This window comes from Eumetopias jubatus, unplaced genomic scaffold, assembly GCF_037043125.1.
Source record: "Eumetopias jubatus isolate StellerSeaLion01/CBP00866 unplaced genomic scaffold, mEumJub1_p1.0 scaffold_12, whole genome shotgun sequence".
NCBI classification, from domain to species: domain Eukaryota; kingdom Metazoa; phylum Chordata; class Mammalia; order Carnivora; family Otariidae; genus Eumetopias; species Eumetopias jubatus.
The window spans coordinates 96,045,473-96,062,972 of record NW_028274818.1 but is presented as its reverse complement, the minus strand read 5'-3'; the positions used below and the strand labels follow the sequence as shown (position 1 = coordinate 96,062,972).

General features: G+C 38.9%; 1 protein-coding gene across 3 annotated transcripts in view; it reads right to left on the bottom strand.

Moving 5' to 3' along the window:
* TPST1 (tyrosylprotein sulfotransferase 1) overlaps positions 1–17,500 on the bottom strand; it is a 160,785-nt gene that overhangs the window by 21,286 nt on the left and 121,999 nt on the right. For 2 of the 3 annotated variants that reach the window (XR_003610407.2, XM_028109997.2), the window contains 2 exons: positions 12,582–12,658; positions 11,493–11,694 (listed from right to left, as the gene is read on the bottom strand). The exons of the other annotated variant lie outside the window; for it this stretch is intronic. Coding sequence is in view for 1 of the 2 variants with exons in the window: in XM_028109997.2 (XP_027965798.1) it covers positions 12,611–12,658 (48 nt within the window). In the remaining variant the exon portion in view is untranslated. Of the gene's footprint in view, positions 1–11,492; positions 11,695–12,581; positions 12,659–17,500 lie in introns of those variants that run through there. 3 annotated transcript variants of the gene reach the window in all.

Below are 17,500 nucleotides of genomic sequence, written 5' to 3'. Positions count from 1 at the left end.
TGAATCTCTGTATCTGTTAAATAACTAATTCCCTCTTTCCTCCAGTCCCTGATAACCACTGTTCTACTTTAGTTTCTATATATTTGACTATTCTAGGTACCCCATATAAGTAGCATCATACAATATTTGTCCTTTTTGTATTTTGCTATTTCACTTAGCATCATGTCTGTCTTCAAAGTGGCAGCATGTATCACATTTCATTCCACTTTACAGAATTTCATTCCACTGTATGTATATAGTACATTTTGTTTATCCATTCATCTGCTGATGGACAATGGGTTGTTGTTCACACCCTTTGGCTATTTTGAATGCTACTGCTATGAACACTGGCGTACAAATAGGAGTACCGGCTTTCGTTTCTTTTGTGTATGTACCTGGAAATGAAATTGCTGGATCATATAATTCTATGTTTAATATTTTGAAGAACTATCATATTGTTTTTCAGATATTTTTATTATAGGCATCCTAGTGGATGTAAAATAGTATCTAATTGTGCTTTTGATGTGCATCTCCCTCATGATTAATGATATTAAGCATCTTTTCATGTGCTTATTAACTACTTCTATATCATTCTTTTTTTAAGATTTGAGAGAGAAGAGAGAGTGGGGGGAGGGGCAGAGGGAGAGAATCTTCAAGCAGACTCCCCCCCCCGCCCCGAGCATGGAACCCAACTCGGCTCGATCTTACGATCTATGATATCATGACTTGAGCCGAAACCAAGAGTTGGATGCTTAACCGACTGAGCCATCCAGGTGCCCCTATTTCTACATCTTCTGTAGAGAAGTGTCCCCTCAAATTCTTTACCCATTTTTAAATTGGGTGATGTGAATTCTTATTACTGAATCATAGAGTTCTTTATATATTCTGGATTCTAGTATCTGGATATGATTCTGTGTGTTGTCTTTTTACTTTCTTGATGATATCATTTATAGCACAAAAGTTTTTAACTTCAATGCAGTCCAATTTTCCTATTTTTCCTTTTGTTGCTTATGCTTTTGATCCTATCTACAAAACTAGAGTCAAATCTAAGGCCATAGATATTTGTTCCTATGTTTTCTTCTACAAGTTTTACAGTTTTAGCTCTTACATTTAGGTGTGTAATTCATTTTGAGTCAATTTCTGTGTATGATATTAAAGAAGTGATCCAATTTCAATCTTTGCATGTCAACATCCAGTTGTCCCAGCACCATCTGTTGAAAAGACTATTCTTTTCCCATTGAATTGTCTTGGCATTCTTTTTGAAAAACAATTAGTCATAAATGGTAGGACTTATATATGGACTCTCATGTCACCTTATACCTTTTTAATAAATTATCTTTCTATTTAAATCAGCCTGAGTTGGTTCCTGTTGCTTGAAACTAAGAACTTCATGTCGGGAATGAGAAACTGTAATATAAAGTTAAGAGGAGGGTTGTCAGACAGTAGTAGCAGGGACCCCACAAGACCAAACAGGGAATTTGAGAATTTTTGTAGCAGCTTCAGTCCTTTTAAACTATCAAATATTGTACCTTGGGACATGGATCATGTGCCTACTGAGTCTATATATAATATTAGGGAAAACTGTAAGTTAAAGTCCAGATGTTGGTATTTGTTGACTAAATTTTGTAGCCTTCAGTAAATCCTGACATCAATAAATATTTGAAAGTAAATATAGCTCAGTTAAGGCCAAACTGAAACTGACTGAGGGTACAGTAATTTGGACATTTTCAGGATTGAAAAAGTCAAATTCTGTACATCAAGCTCAAGTAAGTAGTGTATGTAGAGGCAGTGAGGTGGAAGACTTGATAGGAGATAAAACTAAGGGGGAAAAAAAAAAGCCTAATCTAGGCCTTTCTAGATACTGTTAAGAATTCTCCACTAGGGACGCCTGGGTGGCTCAGTCGGTTAAGTGGCTGCCTTTGGCTCAGGTCATGATCCCAGGATCCTGGGACTGAGTCCCATGTCAGGCTCCTTGCTCAGCTCCTTCTCCCTCTGCTTGTGCTCGCTTGCTCTCTCTCTCACAAGTAAATAAATAAAATTAAAACAAAACAAAACAATTCTCCACTAAACAAAGAGATAAGCCTGGGGTTAAGACTAAATTATGAGTTATGCCTTTTCAACCTGAGGCTATTTTTAAATATTTTATTTATTTGAGGATGAGAGAGAGAAAGAGAACGAGCACAAGCAGGGGGTACAGCAGAGGGAGAGGGAGCCTGCTGAGCAGGGAGCCTGATGCGGGGCTCAATCTCAGGACCCTGAGATCATGACCTGAGCTGAAGGCAGACACTTAACGACTGAGCCACCCAGGCGCCCCCCTGAGGCTATTTTTAAAAAACTATCTCAGAGCCAAGGGCATGGACAGGGATAGAAGACTACTGCTAAGAGACAGGAATTTCCTTGATCAAAGAAACTAGATAAGCACGACGGCTGCTGTGGTCCCCGGGGTGACTAGAAGCAAAGATTGGAAGTCAACCACTCTATTTTATCTCTTACTGCCTCAACTCCAACCACATGTAATGCCTCAGACAAACCAGGTGTTCTCCTGCCTCAAAGCCTACTCCTTCTATTTTGTGCAGGCTTGCTCCCAAATATCTGGATGGAAATTCCCTTACCACCTTGATGTCTTTGCTCAGACACATCTTTTAATAAGGGCTGCTCAGATTACTCTCTGTGTATTTGTAACCCATTCCCTAACCCATTCAACTCTCAATCCTGCTAACCTTGCTCTATTTTTCTAAAATTATCATCTAATGATATATATAAAAATCTACTTATTTGCCATAATTATTGCTTATTTTCTGAGAAAAGAAAAGCAAGGATTTTTGTCAGTTTTGTTTCCCAATGTCTTCAAAAATTTCTGCTGATTCAATCAATGAAATGTGCTATACTAAGCTAAATTTTGTATTTTGAGAAGAAAAATGGTGGGAGAATGAAATCATATGTTAAATGGCAGCACAGACATGACTGTGTGTATATCAACTTTCTATTTCTACAAATGACAGACTTAAAAAAATGCTATTTAATATTTTTTTAAATTTTTTATTGTTATGTTAATCACCATACATTACATCATTAGTTCTTGATGTAGTGTTCCATGATTCATTGTTTGTGCATAACACCCAGTGCTCCACGCAGAATGTGCCCTCTTTAATACCCATCACCAGACTAACCCATCCCCCCACCCTCCTCCCCTCTAAAACCCTCATTTTGTTTTTCAGAGTCCATCGTCTCTCATGGTTCGTCTCCCCCTCCCACTTACTCCCCTTCATTGTTTCCCTCCTGCTATCTTCTTCTTTTTCTTTTTTCTTAACATATGTTGCATTATTTGTTTCAGAAGTACAGATCTGTGATTCAACAGTCTTGCACAATTCACAGCGCTCACCATAGCACATACCCTACCCAATGTCTATCACCCAGCCACCCCATCCCTCCTACCCCCACCACTCCAGCAACCCTCAGTTTGTTTTCTGAGATTAAGAATTCCTCATATCAGTGAGGTCATATGATACATGTCTTTCTCTGATTGACTTATTTCACTCAGCATAACACCCTCCAGTTCCATCCACGTCGTTGCAAATGGCAAGATCTCATTCCTTTTGATGGCTGCATAATATTCCATTGTGTGTATATACCACATCTTCTTTATCCATTCATCTGTCGATGGACATCTTGGCTCTTTCCACAGTTTGGCTATTGTGGACACTGCTGCTATAAACATTGGGGTGCACGTAGCCCTTTGGATCCCTAGATTTGTATCTTTGGGGTAAATACCCAGTAGTGCAATTGCTGGATAGTATGGTAGCTCTATTTTCAACTGTTTGAGGAACCTCCATACTGTTTTCCAGAGTGGTTGCACCAGCTTGCATTCCCACCAACAGTGTAGGAGGGTTCCCCTTTCTCCACATCCCCGCCAACATCTGTCGTTTCCTGACTTGTTAATTTTAGCCATTCTGACGGGTGTGAGGTGGTATCTCATTGAGGTTTTGATTTGGATTTCCCTGATGCCTAGCGATGTGGAGCACTTTTTCATGTGTCTGTTGGCCATTTGGATGTCTTCTTTGGAAAAATGTCTGTTCATGTCTTCTGCCCATTTCTTGATTGGATTATTTGTTCTTTGGGTGTTGAGTTTGATAAGTTCTTTATAGATTTTGGATACTAGCCCATTATCTGATATGTCATTTGCAAATATTTTCTCCCATTCTGCCAGTTGTCTTTTGGTTTTGTGGACTGTTTCTTTTGCTGTGCAAAAGCTTTTTGTCCTGATGAAATTCCAATAGTTCATTTTTACCCTTGCTTCCCTTGCCTTTGGCGATGTTTCTAGGAAGAAGTTGCTGTGGCTGAGGTCGAAGAGGTTGCTACCTGTGTTCTCCTTTAGGATTTTGATGGACTCCTGTCTCACGATTAGGTCTTTCAACCATTTGGAGTCTATTTTTGTGTGTGGTGTAAGGAAATGGTCCAGTTTCATTCTTCTGCATGTGGCTGTCCAATTTTCCCAACACCATTTGTTGAAGAGACTTTTTTTCTATTGGACATTCTTTCCTGCTTTGTCAAAGATTAGTTGACCAGAGAGTTGAGGGTCCATTTCTGGGCTCTCGATTCTGTTCCATTGATCTATGTGTCTGTTTTTGTGCCAGTACCATACTGTCTTGATGATGACAGCTTTGTAATAGAGCTGGAAGTCCGGAATTGTGATGCCGCCAGCTTTGCTTCTCTTTTTCAATATTCCTCTGGCTATTCGTGGTCTCTTCTGGTTCCATACAAATTTTAGGATTATTTGTTCCATTTCTTTGAAAAAAAGTGGATGGTATTTTGATGGGCATTGCATTGAATGTGTAGATTGCTCTAGGTAGCATTGACAACTTCACAATGTTTGTTCTCCCAATCCATGAGCATGGAACGTTTTTCCATTTCTTTGTGTCTTCTTAAATTTCTTTCATGAGTATTTTATACTTTTCTGAGTACAGATCCTTTGCCTCTTTGGTTAAATTTATTCCTAGGTATCTTATGGTTTTGGGCGCAATTGTAAATGGGATCGACTCCTTGATTTGTCTCTCTTCTGTCTTGTTCTTGGTGTATAGGAATGCCACTGATTTCTGTGCATTGATTTTATAGCCTGCTACTTGACTGAATTCCTGGATGAGTTCTAGCAGTTTTGGGGTGGAGTCTTTTGGGTTTTCCACATACAGTATCATATCATCTGCAAAGAGTGAGAGTTTGACTTCCTCTTTGCCGATTTGGATGCCTTTGATTTATTTTTGTTGTCTGATTGCTGTGGCTAGGACTTCTAATACCATGTTGAATAGCAGTGGTGATAGTGGACATCCCTGCCGCGTTCCTGACCTTAGGGGAAAAGCACTCAGCTTTTCCCCATTGAGAATGATATTCGCTGTAGGTTTTTCATAGATGGCTTTTATGATATTGAGGTATGTATCCTCTATCCCTATACTCTGAAGAGTTTTGATCAAGAAAGGATGCTGTACTTTGTCAAATGCTTTTTCTGCATCTATTGAGAGGATCATATGATTCTTGTTCTTTCTTTTGTTAATGTGTTGTATCACGTTGATTGATTTGCGGATGTTGAACCAGCCTTGCAGCCCAGGGATAAATCCCACTTGCTCGTGGTGAATAATCCTTTTAATGTACTGTTGGATCCTATTGGCTAGTATTTTGGTGAGAATTTTTGCATCCATGTTCATCAAGGATATTGGTCTATAATTCTCCCTTTTGATGGGGTCTTTGTCTGGTTTTGGGATCAAGGTAATGGTGGCCTCATAAAATGAGTTTGGAAGTTTTCCTTCCATTTCTATTTTTTGGAACAGTTTCAGGAGAATAGGTATTAATTCTTTATATGTCTGGTAGAATTCCCCTGGGAAGCCATCTGGCCCTGGGCTTTTGTTTGTTGGGAGATTTTTGATGACTGCTTCAATTTCCTTAGTGGTTATAGATCTGTTCAGGTTTTCTATTTCTTCCTGGTTCAATTTTGGTAGTTGATACATCTCTAGGAATGCACCCATTTCTTCCAAGTTATCTAATTTGCTGGCATAGAGTTGCTCATAATATGTTCTTATAATTGTTTGTATTTCTTTGGTGTTCGTTGTGATCTCTCCTCTTTCATTCATGATTTTGTTGATTTGGGTCATTTCTCTTTTCTTTTTGATAAGTCTGGCCAGGGGTTTATCAATCTTGTTAATTCTTTCAAAGAATCAGCTCCTAGTTTCGTTGATCTGTTCTACTGTTCTTTTGGTTTCTAGTTCATTGATTTCTGCGCTGATCTTTATTATTTCTCTTCTCCTGCTGGGTTTAGGCTTTATTTCCTGTTCTTTCTCTAGCTCCTTTAGGTGTAGGGTTAGGTTGTGTATTTGAGACCTTTCTTGTTTCTTGAGAAAGGCTTGTATTGCTATATACTTTCCTCTCAGGACTGCCTTTGCTGTATCCCAAAGATTTTGAACAGTTGTGTTTTCATTTTCATTGGTTTCCATGATTTTTTTTAACTCTTCTTTAATTTTCTGGTTGACCCATTCATTCTTTAGTAGGATGTTCTTTAGCCTCCATGTATTTGAGTTCTTTCCGACTTTCCTCTTGTGATTGAGTTCTAGTATCAAAGTATTGTGGTCTGAAAATATGCAGGGAATCATCCCAATCTTTTGGTACCTGTTGAGACCTGATTTGTGACCCAGGATGTGATCAATTCTGGAGAATGTTCCATGGGCACTAAAGAACGTGTATTCCGTTGCTTTGGGATGGAATGCTCTGAATACGTCTGTGAAGTCCATTTGGTCCAGTGTGTCATTTAAAGTCTTTATGTCCTTGTTGATCTTTTGCTTAGATGATCTGTCCATTTCAGTCAGGGGGGTGTTAAAGTCCCCCACTATTATTGTATTCTTGTCAGTGTGTTTCTTCGCTTTTGTTATTAATTGCCTTATATAATTGGCTGCTCCCATGTTCGGGGCATAGATATTTACAATTGTTAGATCTTCTTGTTGGATAGACCCTTTAAGTAGGATATAGTGGCCTTCCTCATCTCTTATTACAGTCTTTGGTTTAAAATCTAATTTGTCTGATATAAGGATTGCCACCCCAGCTTTCTTTTGGTGTCCATTAGCATGGTAAATGGTTTTCCACCCCCTCACTTTCAATCTGGGGGTGTCTTTGGGTCTAAAATGAGTCTCTTGCAGACAGCATATGGATGGGTCTTGTTTTTTAATCCAATCTGATAGCCTGTGTCTTTTGATTGGGCATTGAGCCCATTTACATTCAGGGTAATTATTGAAAGGTATGAATTTAGCGCCATTGTATTGCCTGTAGGGTGACTTTTACTGTATATTGTGTGTTCCTTTCTGATCTATGCTGCTTTTAGGCTCTCTCTTTACTTAGAGGACCCCTTTCAATATTTCTTGGAGGGCTGGTTTTGTGTTTGCAAATTCCTTTAGTTTTTGTTTGTCCTGGAAGCTTTTTATCTCTCCTTCTATTTTCAATGACAGCCTAGCTGGATATAGTATTCTTGGCTGCATATTTTTCTCATTTAGTGCTCTGAAGATATCATGCCAGTTCCTTCTGGCCTGCCAGGTCTCTGTAGATAGGTCTGTTGCCAATCTAATATTTCTACCATTGTAGGTTACATATCTCTTCTCCCGAGCTGCTTTCAGGATTTTCTCTTTGTCTCTGAGACTCGTAAGTTCTACTATTAGATGTCGGGGTGTTGACCTATTTTTATTGATTTTGAGAGGGGTTCTCTGTGCCTCTGGATTTTGATGCCTGTTTCCTTCCTCACATTAGGGAAGTTCTCTGCTATTATTTGCTCCAATATACCTTCTGCCCCTCTCTCTCTTCTTCTTCTGGGATCCCAATTATTCTAATGTTGTTTCGTCTTATGGTATCGCTTATCTCTCGAATTCTGCCCTCGTGATCCTGTAGTTGTTTCTCTCTCTTTTTCTCAGCCTCTTTATTTTCCATCATTTGGTCTTCTATATCGCTGATTCTCTCTTCTGCCTCATTTATCCTAGCAGTTAGTGCCCCCATTTTTGATTGCACCTCATTAATAGCCTTTTTTATTTTGACTTGGTTAGATTTTAGTTCTTTTATTTCTCCAGAAAGGGTGTCTCTAATAACTTCCACGCTTTTTTCAAGCCCAGCTAGTATCTTTAAAGTCATGATTCTGAACTCTATGTCCGACATCATACTAATGTCCATATTGAGTATGTCCCTGGCTGATGGTACTATCTCTTGTTCTTTTTGCTGAGGTGATTTTTTTCATCTTGTCATTTTGTCCAGTGGAGAATAGATGAATGAGAGAACAAAATGCTAACAGGTTAACAATGTCCCCAGCAAATATACTCTATACAAATCAGGAAAGACCTGAAACCAGGGGAAAAGAAAGGGAAAGAAAGAAAAAAGAAAGAGAAAAGAAAGAAAAAAAACCCAAAAAGATAAATACAAAAACAGAACAATATGAAAAAAACCGAATATGATCAAATATGATCAGGCTAGTGCATAGATCAGTGCCACACACTAGATTTTGGGCGTATTTTGGTCTGTTAGAAAAAAACGCCTCCTAAAATTTAAAGGAAGAAAGACTTATATATGTACAAAATAAGGGTTGATGCAATGAAGGCATGGAAGATGAGTATAAAGATGAAAATTATAAAAGATTTTATAAACGGAATTGATATGATAAGAAGTTGTTTGAAAAAGAAAGAAGATTTAAAAAAAAAAGAAAAAGAAAAAGAAAAGGGAGAGAATGTGATCAGGCAGGAGACTAGAAGAAAGCCATACAGTAGTGATTTAGGGTATATTTTGATCTGTTAGAAGAAACTGTATCTCAAAATTTTAAAGAACGAACAACTTATATATATATATATGTATGGCAAAAATAAGGGTAACTACTATGAAGGCATAAAATATGACTCTAAAAATGAAAAATAAAAAGTTTTTTTTTAAAAAGAGATTGATAAGATGTTGGTTGAAAAAGGGAAAAAGAAAAATAAAAAAAACCATTTAAAAAAATTAACTTTGAAAAACTAATGAATCATGGTAAAAAAAGCCATGAATTCTATGTGCAGTATTCCCCTAGCGCTGGAGTTCTCCCGTTCTCCTTGATCGGTAAACTTGGTCTTGGCTTGTTGGCTGTTCGTGCCAATCTTCTGGGGGAGGGGACTGTTGCCGTGGTTCCCAAATGTCTTTGCCGGAGGTGGAATTGCCCCACCCTTGTCGGTCCGGGCTAAGCAAGCTGCTCGGGTTTGCTCTCAGGAGCTTTTGTTCCCTGCAAGGTCTGGTACAGCTTTGGAGGACCAGGGTGAAAATGGTGGCCTGCCAATCTCCACTCGGAGGAGCTGAGAACTCGGGGCCCCGCTCCTCAGTGCGCCCCCAGAGAAAGCAGTCACTCCCGTCTCCCTGGTCTCCGGCTGCACTGCGTGCTCACCTGGCCTGTGACCGAGAGTTTCTATCTCTGGCACCCGACCCCGTGTGGAGTCTCCAAACCCAGCAGATCCGTGTGGTGCACTCCCGCGCCGCTCCTCCCGGGGGAGGGAGGGGAGTCTCCCCGGATCTGCCGCTTGTTGGGTCCCTGCTGGAGGAGCAGTGGCCCGACTGGGCCGCGGATCACAGTTTATGGCAACCCCGAGCTGAGAGCTCGCACCTCGGCTCCGTCTCTGCAGCCGGCTTCCCCGCTCCGATACCTGGGAGCTCTGCTGCACTCAGGCACCCCCGGTCTTTCTGTGACCCCGAGGGTCCTGAGACCACACTGTCCCGCGAGGGTTCAATCCCCCGCTTAGCCACTGGAGCAACGTCCCTCAGCGGAGCCGACTTCTAAAAGTTCCGATTTTGTGCCCCGCAGCTCTATCACTTGCCAGAAGCGGCCGACAGAGGCCCCCTCCCCCGCCGTCTAGCCTCCCGAATATCGCCTCGGATTCACTTCTCCGCGCGTCCTACCTTCCAGTAAGTGGTCGCTTCTCTGTTCAGAGAGTTATTGCTACTTTCTTCTTCAGTCTCCTGTTGAGTTCCTAGGTGTTCAGAATGGTTTGATCCCTATTCAGCTGAATTCCTGAGACCACACGAAATCCAGGTCTCCTACTCCGCCATCTTGCTCCGCCCCTATTTAATATTTTTTGACTACCGCACTAAACCATCCATTTACCGAAGATTGACCATAATAAACTCCAAATGTAAGAAAAACAAATGGTTCCTCATTAGAGATAAATTCAACTTGTACTCTTCTATACCTATAGCCAATCAGAAAATATTATTGCTTTACTGAATTTGGGAAGTTTAATGTCCTCCTTTCACGTTTATTCAACAAGTATTTCTTGGTTATGAGAGATACTATCCTAGGTGCTCATCACATTGTGGTAAACAAGGTCGTTGTGCTCAAGGTATTTACATTCATGTTTCTTAAAAACATCATTTCAAAGAGAGTAGTAAACATTTGTGCTGCTCACCAACATATCCAGGCCTTCTTTCCTCTGGCACATGAGAGGACTGTACTTCCCTATCTCTTGAAGTTAGACAGGACCACTTGATGTCAGGCATGGCTTTTATTAGCAAAACATAAAGAGGAATCATGTGTGACATTTCTAAGAGGAAGCATTTAAGACTTTGTGCACAATTCTCCATGCTCCCTCTCTCTTCCTCTGCCACATGTTGATATAGAGGTGTCACAAGATCAAAGAAGCCTGAATGTTGAGGGGCGCCTGGGTGGCTCAGTCGTTAAGCATCTGCCTTCGGCTCAGGTCATGATCCCAGAGTCCTGGGATCCAGCCCCGAATTGGGCTCCCTGCTGGGCGGGAGGCCTGCTTTTCCCTCTCCCACTTCCCCCTGCTTGTGTTCCCTCTCTCGCTGTGTCTCTCTCTGTCACATAAATTAAAAAAAAAAAAAAAAAAAAAAGCCTGAATGTTGAGACAACACATGGGACGCACTGCCTGAGAGTAGCCTAGATTCCAGAAAACATTTAAAAAGTGACAAATTTATTTTAGTTAAGTCCCCTGAAGTCTGGAAGGGAGATTATACAAACTTCTCTCCACTGTAATATCTAAGTCAGAAAAAATACTGACATCTGCAAGACATCTTTTTTAACCCAGAATAAACTAACACTTTGTGGTTGCCTGAAACTCACCAGAGGTTCTCAAACTGGTTTTGAGTCCCTTTTGGGGATTTCATAAAGTGAACACTAATTCTCTCTTTAGTTATAGTAGACCTTTCCAGAGGCTACCTGACATGTGATATTGCAAAAGACTGAATACAAAACAGATATGAGAATCTAAGTATTAAGTCAGACAATGAAGATATTTTGCAAAAATGTAAATACTCTTCTAATTCTTTTTGTTATAGAAAGTAGTTATTTTTCATAAAACTAGGCTATATTATGTTCATATATAATGGGTTTCTTATTTCTCAGTGAATTTAAAATATTTAAAAATTTTTCAGTTTTAGTTTCTAATAAAATAAACATTGGGATATATACACAGATAGAGCATATAAACAAAAACTCTTGAGTCTGATAGTTTTTTTAAAGATTTTATTCATTTGAGAGAGAGACAGAGAGAGTACAAGCAGCGGGGAGGGGCAGAACGAGAGGGAGAAGCAGACTCCCTGCTGAGCAGGGAGCCCAATGCAGGGCTCAACCCCAGGGCCCTGGGATCATGACTTGAGCTGAAGGCAGACGCTTAACCTACTGAGACACCCAGGTGCCCTCGAGTCTGACAATTTTTAATAATTTTGGTCCTGAAATCAAAAAATTTAAGAGTTGCTAGGTTAGACTATGCTTTCATCACTGAAGTTACCATTTTTCATATTTATCCCTCGTCCTTTTCCTTCCACATGAAAGAATTACTTTCCAGATAATTCCAGAGACTTCATAATAAATATCAATGTATGTCATCAAGTTTCTGATGAAAAGTACTTTAAATTGGAATGTATGCTTGAAAGAAATTTTAAGAATTCTGAAGTTTGTATCTCTTTGAACGTACTCAGGAAAAATTATTAAAGTAGAAAATGCTTTTAGGGAATAGTAATCTCATGACAGTACTGAAGAGAAATTCTACAAAGTAATAATTGATATGCATCAATAAATGTCTTCACTGTTGAGTGATTTAATTTGAATTAAATTGTTTGAACAATTCAAGTTTTCTGTTTGTATGTCCTAATTAATATGCAACCATTACAGATGATCTAAATTAAGCTCCTAAATTATAAAATAATGTACGATTATAAGTGCAATATTGTTGCTGCAGTATGGAAACACAGTCACCATTAACTAGAATTCAGTGGTCAGTGACCTCATAATCAATTTATTTTGGCTTTACAGATATCAATGAAGATGTAAAGCAGTCATCTCTCAAACCAAATTACCAGGAAATCCATTCCAGTCCTGGCCAAATGCCAGGCAAGACAGAAAATAAACTTCCTGAATTGATGGCTAATCATTTATTTTCTAGCAATGCAAATTTCAGAAATTAAGCTCAAGTATTTCTGTGTTTTCAAAAGGGCTCTTTTACTGCTTCACTTAAAACAATTTTTTAATGACTTCAAAAGAAGTATATTTATATAAAACTTAACAGAATTCAAATTCTGATAGTTGCATATACCATTTTATATATTTTTTCTCTTACCTATCACCTCTTGCATTCTGGAAATGGTATTAGATGCTGACACAAGACAGCACTAACTGGGAGACAAGGAGAGAGAACTGAAAGAAAAAATTAAAAACCAGTAATAACAATTATATGTTTGATATATTTTTCAAAATCCTGTTTTCAGGCTCTCCTCATTCTAATCCATATGGCTACAGTGCACATATGGGCAAGTGACTACCTTGCTGTATATCTTTCATACCCAGTCTGAAGACCCAAGCATGGTGTACAAGGCCATTCGAACTTTTTCTTCAATGTTACCATCTAGCTTCCTCTCTTACAACTCCCTATCCAATCTCATCTCCAAACAACAATCTGCCATTTCCAACAGAGCTTCATGTTCTCCTACCTTTCTACTAACTGTTCCCTCTGACTGAAATTCCCCTTCTGAAACTTGTCTTGGCCAGTGAACCTCCATTTAACTCTTAAAACTCAGCTAAAATATCAGCACCACTGTGATTTCCTAAATTGAATTAACTTTCTAGTCTTCTGGGGTGCTAGGTGGTGCAGCTGGTTAAACGTTGGACTCTTGGCTTCCGCTTGGGTCATGATTTCAGGGTTGTGAGTTCAAGTCCCACATTGGGCTCCATGCTGGGCAATAATTTTTAATCTTCCAGAGTACTCAGTTGCCCTTTTTTGGGGGGAGGGGCAGAAGGAAAGGGAATCACAAGCAATCTCTATGCCCACTGTGGAGCTGACGTGGGGCTCAATCTCATGACCCTGAGATCATGACCTGAGCCGTAATCAAGAGTTGTATGCTCAACAGACTGAGCCACCTAGACAGCGTCTTGGTTACTCTTTTTATAGCATCAATCACTTTACTTTTGGAATTAGTTTTTTCCCTGCCTCTCTCCCCAGTGACATTACCTTAATAGCAAAGACTATATGTCATTTATCTTTAGCTCATCTCACATGGCACCTAATAGGTACTAAATAAACTGCTGAATAGAAAATTAGAGAAACCGCACATGGTTATCTCAATAGATTCAGAAAAAGCATTCAACAAAATTCAATACCTTTTCATTATAAAAACACTCAACAAGTAGGAAAAGTAGCTTCATTAACATGATAGAGAGCACTTATGAAAACCCAACACCTAACCTCATACTTAATGGTGAAAAACTGAAAGATTCCCATTAAGATCAGGAATAAGACAAGGATGCCTACTTTTGCATGCTGTTCAATCTTGTACTAGAAGTCTTAGCCAGTGCAATTATACAAGAAAAAGAAATAAAAGACATCCAATTTGGAAAAGAAGTAAAACTATTTCTATTTGCAGATGACATAATTCTACATGTAGAAAATCCCAAAGAATCCACACATACATAAAATAGCTACTAGAACTAATAAGCAAATTCAGCAATATTGGAGGGTAAAGATCAACATATGAAAATGAGTGTTTAGATGCACCAGCAATGAAGAATCAAGAAGGAAATTAAGAATCCAATACCATTTACAACAGCATCTAAAAAAAGACACCTAGAATAAATTTAAAGGGAGTACAAGATGGGTACAGTAAAAACAACCAAACACTAAGGAAAGAAATTAAAGACATAATTACATGAAAAAACACTTCCTGTTCATACATTAGAAGACTTAATATTCTTAAGATGGCATCACTCCACAAAGTGATCTGAAAATTTAATACAATCCCTATCAAAATCCCAATGGCTTTGTGCGCACGCGCGCATGTGTGTGTGTGCATGTGTGTAAATGGAAGAGCCAATCATCATATTCATATGGAACTGCAAGGGGCCTTGAAAAGCCAAAACAATATTGAAAAAGAAAAACAAAGCTCAAAAACTCACACAGATTTCAAAACTCACTCCAAAGTTATTTTTTTTTTTAAGATTTTATTTATTTATTTGACAGAGACACAGCAAGAGAGGGAACACAAGCAGGGGGAATGGGAGAGGGAGAAGCAGGCTTCCCGCCGAGCAGGGAGCCCGATGCGGGGCTCGATCCCAGGATCTGGGATTATGACCTGAGCCGAAGGCAGATGCTTAACGACTGAGCCACCCAGGTACCCCTCACTCCAAAGTTATAACAATCAAAACACTGGTACTGGCACAAGGACAAACATATAGACCAATGGAATGAAACTGTGGCTCAAGAAATAAACTCAATCATCTATGGCCAATTGATTTTTCACAAGAGCACCAAAACCATTTAGTGGGGCAAAGAATAAGCTCTCCAACAAATAGTGCTGGGCCAACTGGATATGCAAAAACATGAAGTTGGAACCCTGCTTCGTTCAATGAAAATTAGCTCATAATGGATAAAAGACCTAAATATAGGAACTAAAAATTTTAAACTATCATAATGGGGCGCCTGGGTGGCTCAGTCAGTTAAGTGTTGTACTTTGGCTCAGGTCATGATCTTGGGGTTGTGGGACTGAGCCCTGAGTTGGGCTCTGCGCTCGGGGTTTGTCTACTTTTTCTCTCCTCCTGCTCCTTCCCCCTCTCCTCATGCACACAACTTTTTCTCTCTGGAATAAATAAATCTTTAAAAAAAGAATGATAATAAGAAAACACAGGAGTAAATTCTTCATTACTTCAGATGTGCCAATGGATTCTTAGATTTGACATCAAAAGCATAAGCAACAAATGAAAAAGCAAATAAATTGGACACACACAAATTAAAACCTTTGTCCATCAAAAGATGTTATCAAGAGAAGGAAAAGACAACATACAGAATGGGAAAAATATTTGCAATCATGAATCTGATAAAGGTTTGATATCTAGAATATATAAAGAACTCTTACAACTCAACAAAATAATATAACCCAATAAAAAAATGGGCAGTGGATTTGAAGACATTTCTCCAAAGATACATAAATGGAAAATAAGCACATGAAGAGATGTTCAAATTCATTTGTCATTAAACAAGTGCAAATCAAAACTACAATGAGATATCACTTCACATTTGCTAGGATGGCTAGAATTGTTTTGTTTTAAAAGGAAAATAACGGGCACCTGGGTGGCTCAGTTGGTTAAGCAACTGCCTTCGGCTCAGGTCATGATCCCGGAGTCCTGGGATCGAGTCCCACAACAGGCTCCCTGCTCGGCAGGGAGTCTGCTTCTCCCTCTCACCCTACCCCTTCTTGTGCTCTCTCTCTCTGTCTCAAATAAATAAAATAAAATCTTTAAGAAAAAAAAGGAAAATAACAAGTATTGAGGAGAAGAAACAGGTACTTCTGCACATTGCTGATGGAACGTAAACTGGCAAAACCACTGCGTAGAAGAGTTTGGCAGTTTCTCAAAAAGTTAAACATAAACTTACCATACAAAAATTACCAGGAATTCCATTTCTAGGTATATATCTGAGAGAAATGAAAACATATCCACACAGAAACCTGTACATTAATGTTCATAGCAGCATTGTTCATAATAACCAAAAGGTGGAAACAATCCACATGTCCATCACTGGACAAATGGATAAACAAAGTGTGGTATAAATGAATCATGGAATATTATTAAGCCTTAGAAAGGACACATGAACCACAAAAACATTCTAACAGAGGCAGAAAGCAGATTAGTGGTTCCCAGGGTGTGAGAGAAAGGAGGAATGAGTAATGATTACTTAATGGTTATTCTGAGGTTATGTAAAATACTAAACTAGAAAGAGTCGGTAATTATAACACTGTAAATGAACTGAATGCTGCTGGAGTCAGTGGCATTGTGCATTTTAATAATGTTAATAGTCATGTGAATTTTGCCTCAATATTTTATTATTTTTTATTAACATATAATGTATTATTTGTTTCAGGGGTACAGGTCTGTGATTCATCAGTCTTACACAATTCACAGCGTTCATCATAGCACATACCCTTCCCAATGTCCATCACCCAGCCACCCCACCCCTCCCACCCCACTCCACTCCAGCAACGCTCAGTTTGTTTCCTGAGATTAAGAGTCTCTTATGGTTTGTCTCCCTCTCTGGTTTCATCTTGTTTCATTTTCCCCTTCCTTTCCCTATGATCCTCTGCCTTGTTTCTCAAATTCCACATATGAGTGAAATCATATGATATTTATCTTTCTCTGACTGACGTATTTGCTTAGCATAATACACTCTATTTCCATCCATACCACTGCAAATGGCAAGATTTCATTTTTTTGATAGCTGCATAATATTCCATTGTATATATATATTCCACATCTTCTTTATCCATTCATCTGTCAATGGACATCTAGGCTCTTTCCACAGTTTGGCTATTGTGGACATTGCTGCTATAAACACTGGGGTGCACGTACCCCTTCAGATCACTACATTTGTATCTTTGGGGTAAATACCCAGTAGTGCAATTGCTCTATTTTCAACTTTTTGAGGAACCTCCATACTGTTTTCCAGAGTTTGCGTCAATATTTTAAAAGGTAATTAAGAGAATATTATGGATTTTTTGCCAATAAATTTGCAATATCAGAAGAAATAGACAAGCTCTTGGAAAACACAACTCAAACCAATTGACATAAGACAAAATGGATATTTGGTCTGTTACAGAAAAATGATCCATTATTTGAAATCATCCATGTTGTAGACTGCAAAAGTGACCTTGGTTTTCAACTCCCTTAATCCAGGCCACTTGCAATGTGACTTGGAAACTCAGAAAAGGTTTGAGAGGTTCTAGAGATTCTAGCAGGCTGACAGTGAAGCTCTTCCCCTGCATGAAGCCCATCCATAAAGAATGGGAGAGATGATTGTTTTTTCACACACATAAATCTCAACAAAAGACCATGAGGCATACAAAGAATCAAAGGAACAAAATAAAACTCCAGAAACCAACCCTAAACAAACAGATATTTATAAATCATATATCTCATAAGAAGTTAATACACAGAATATATAATGAATTTCTTGAATTTGACAATAAAAAAATCAAACAACTTGATTAAGAAACA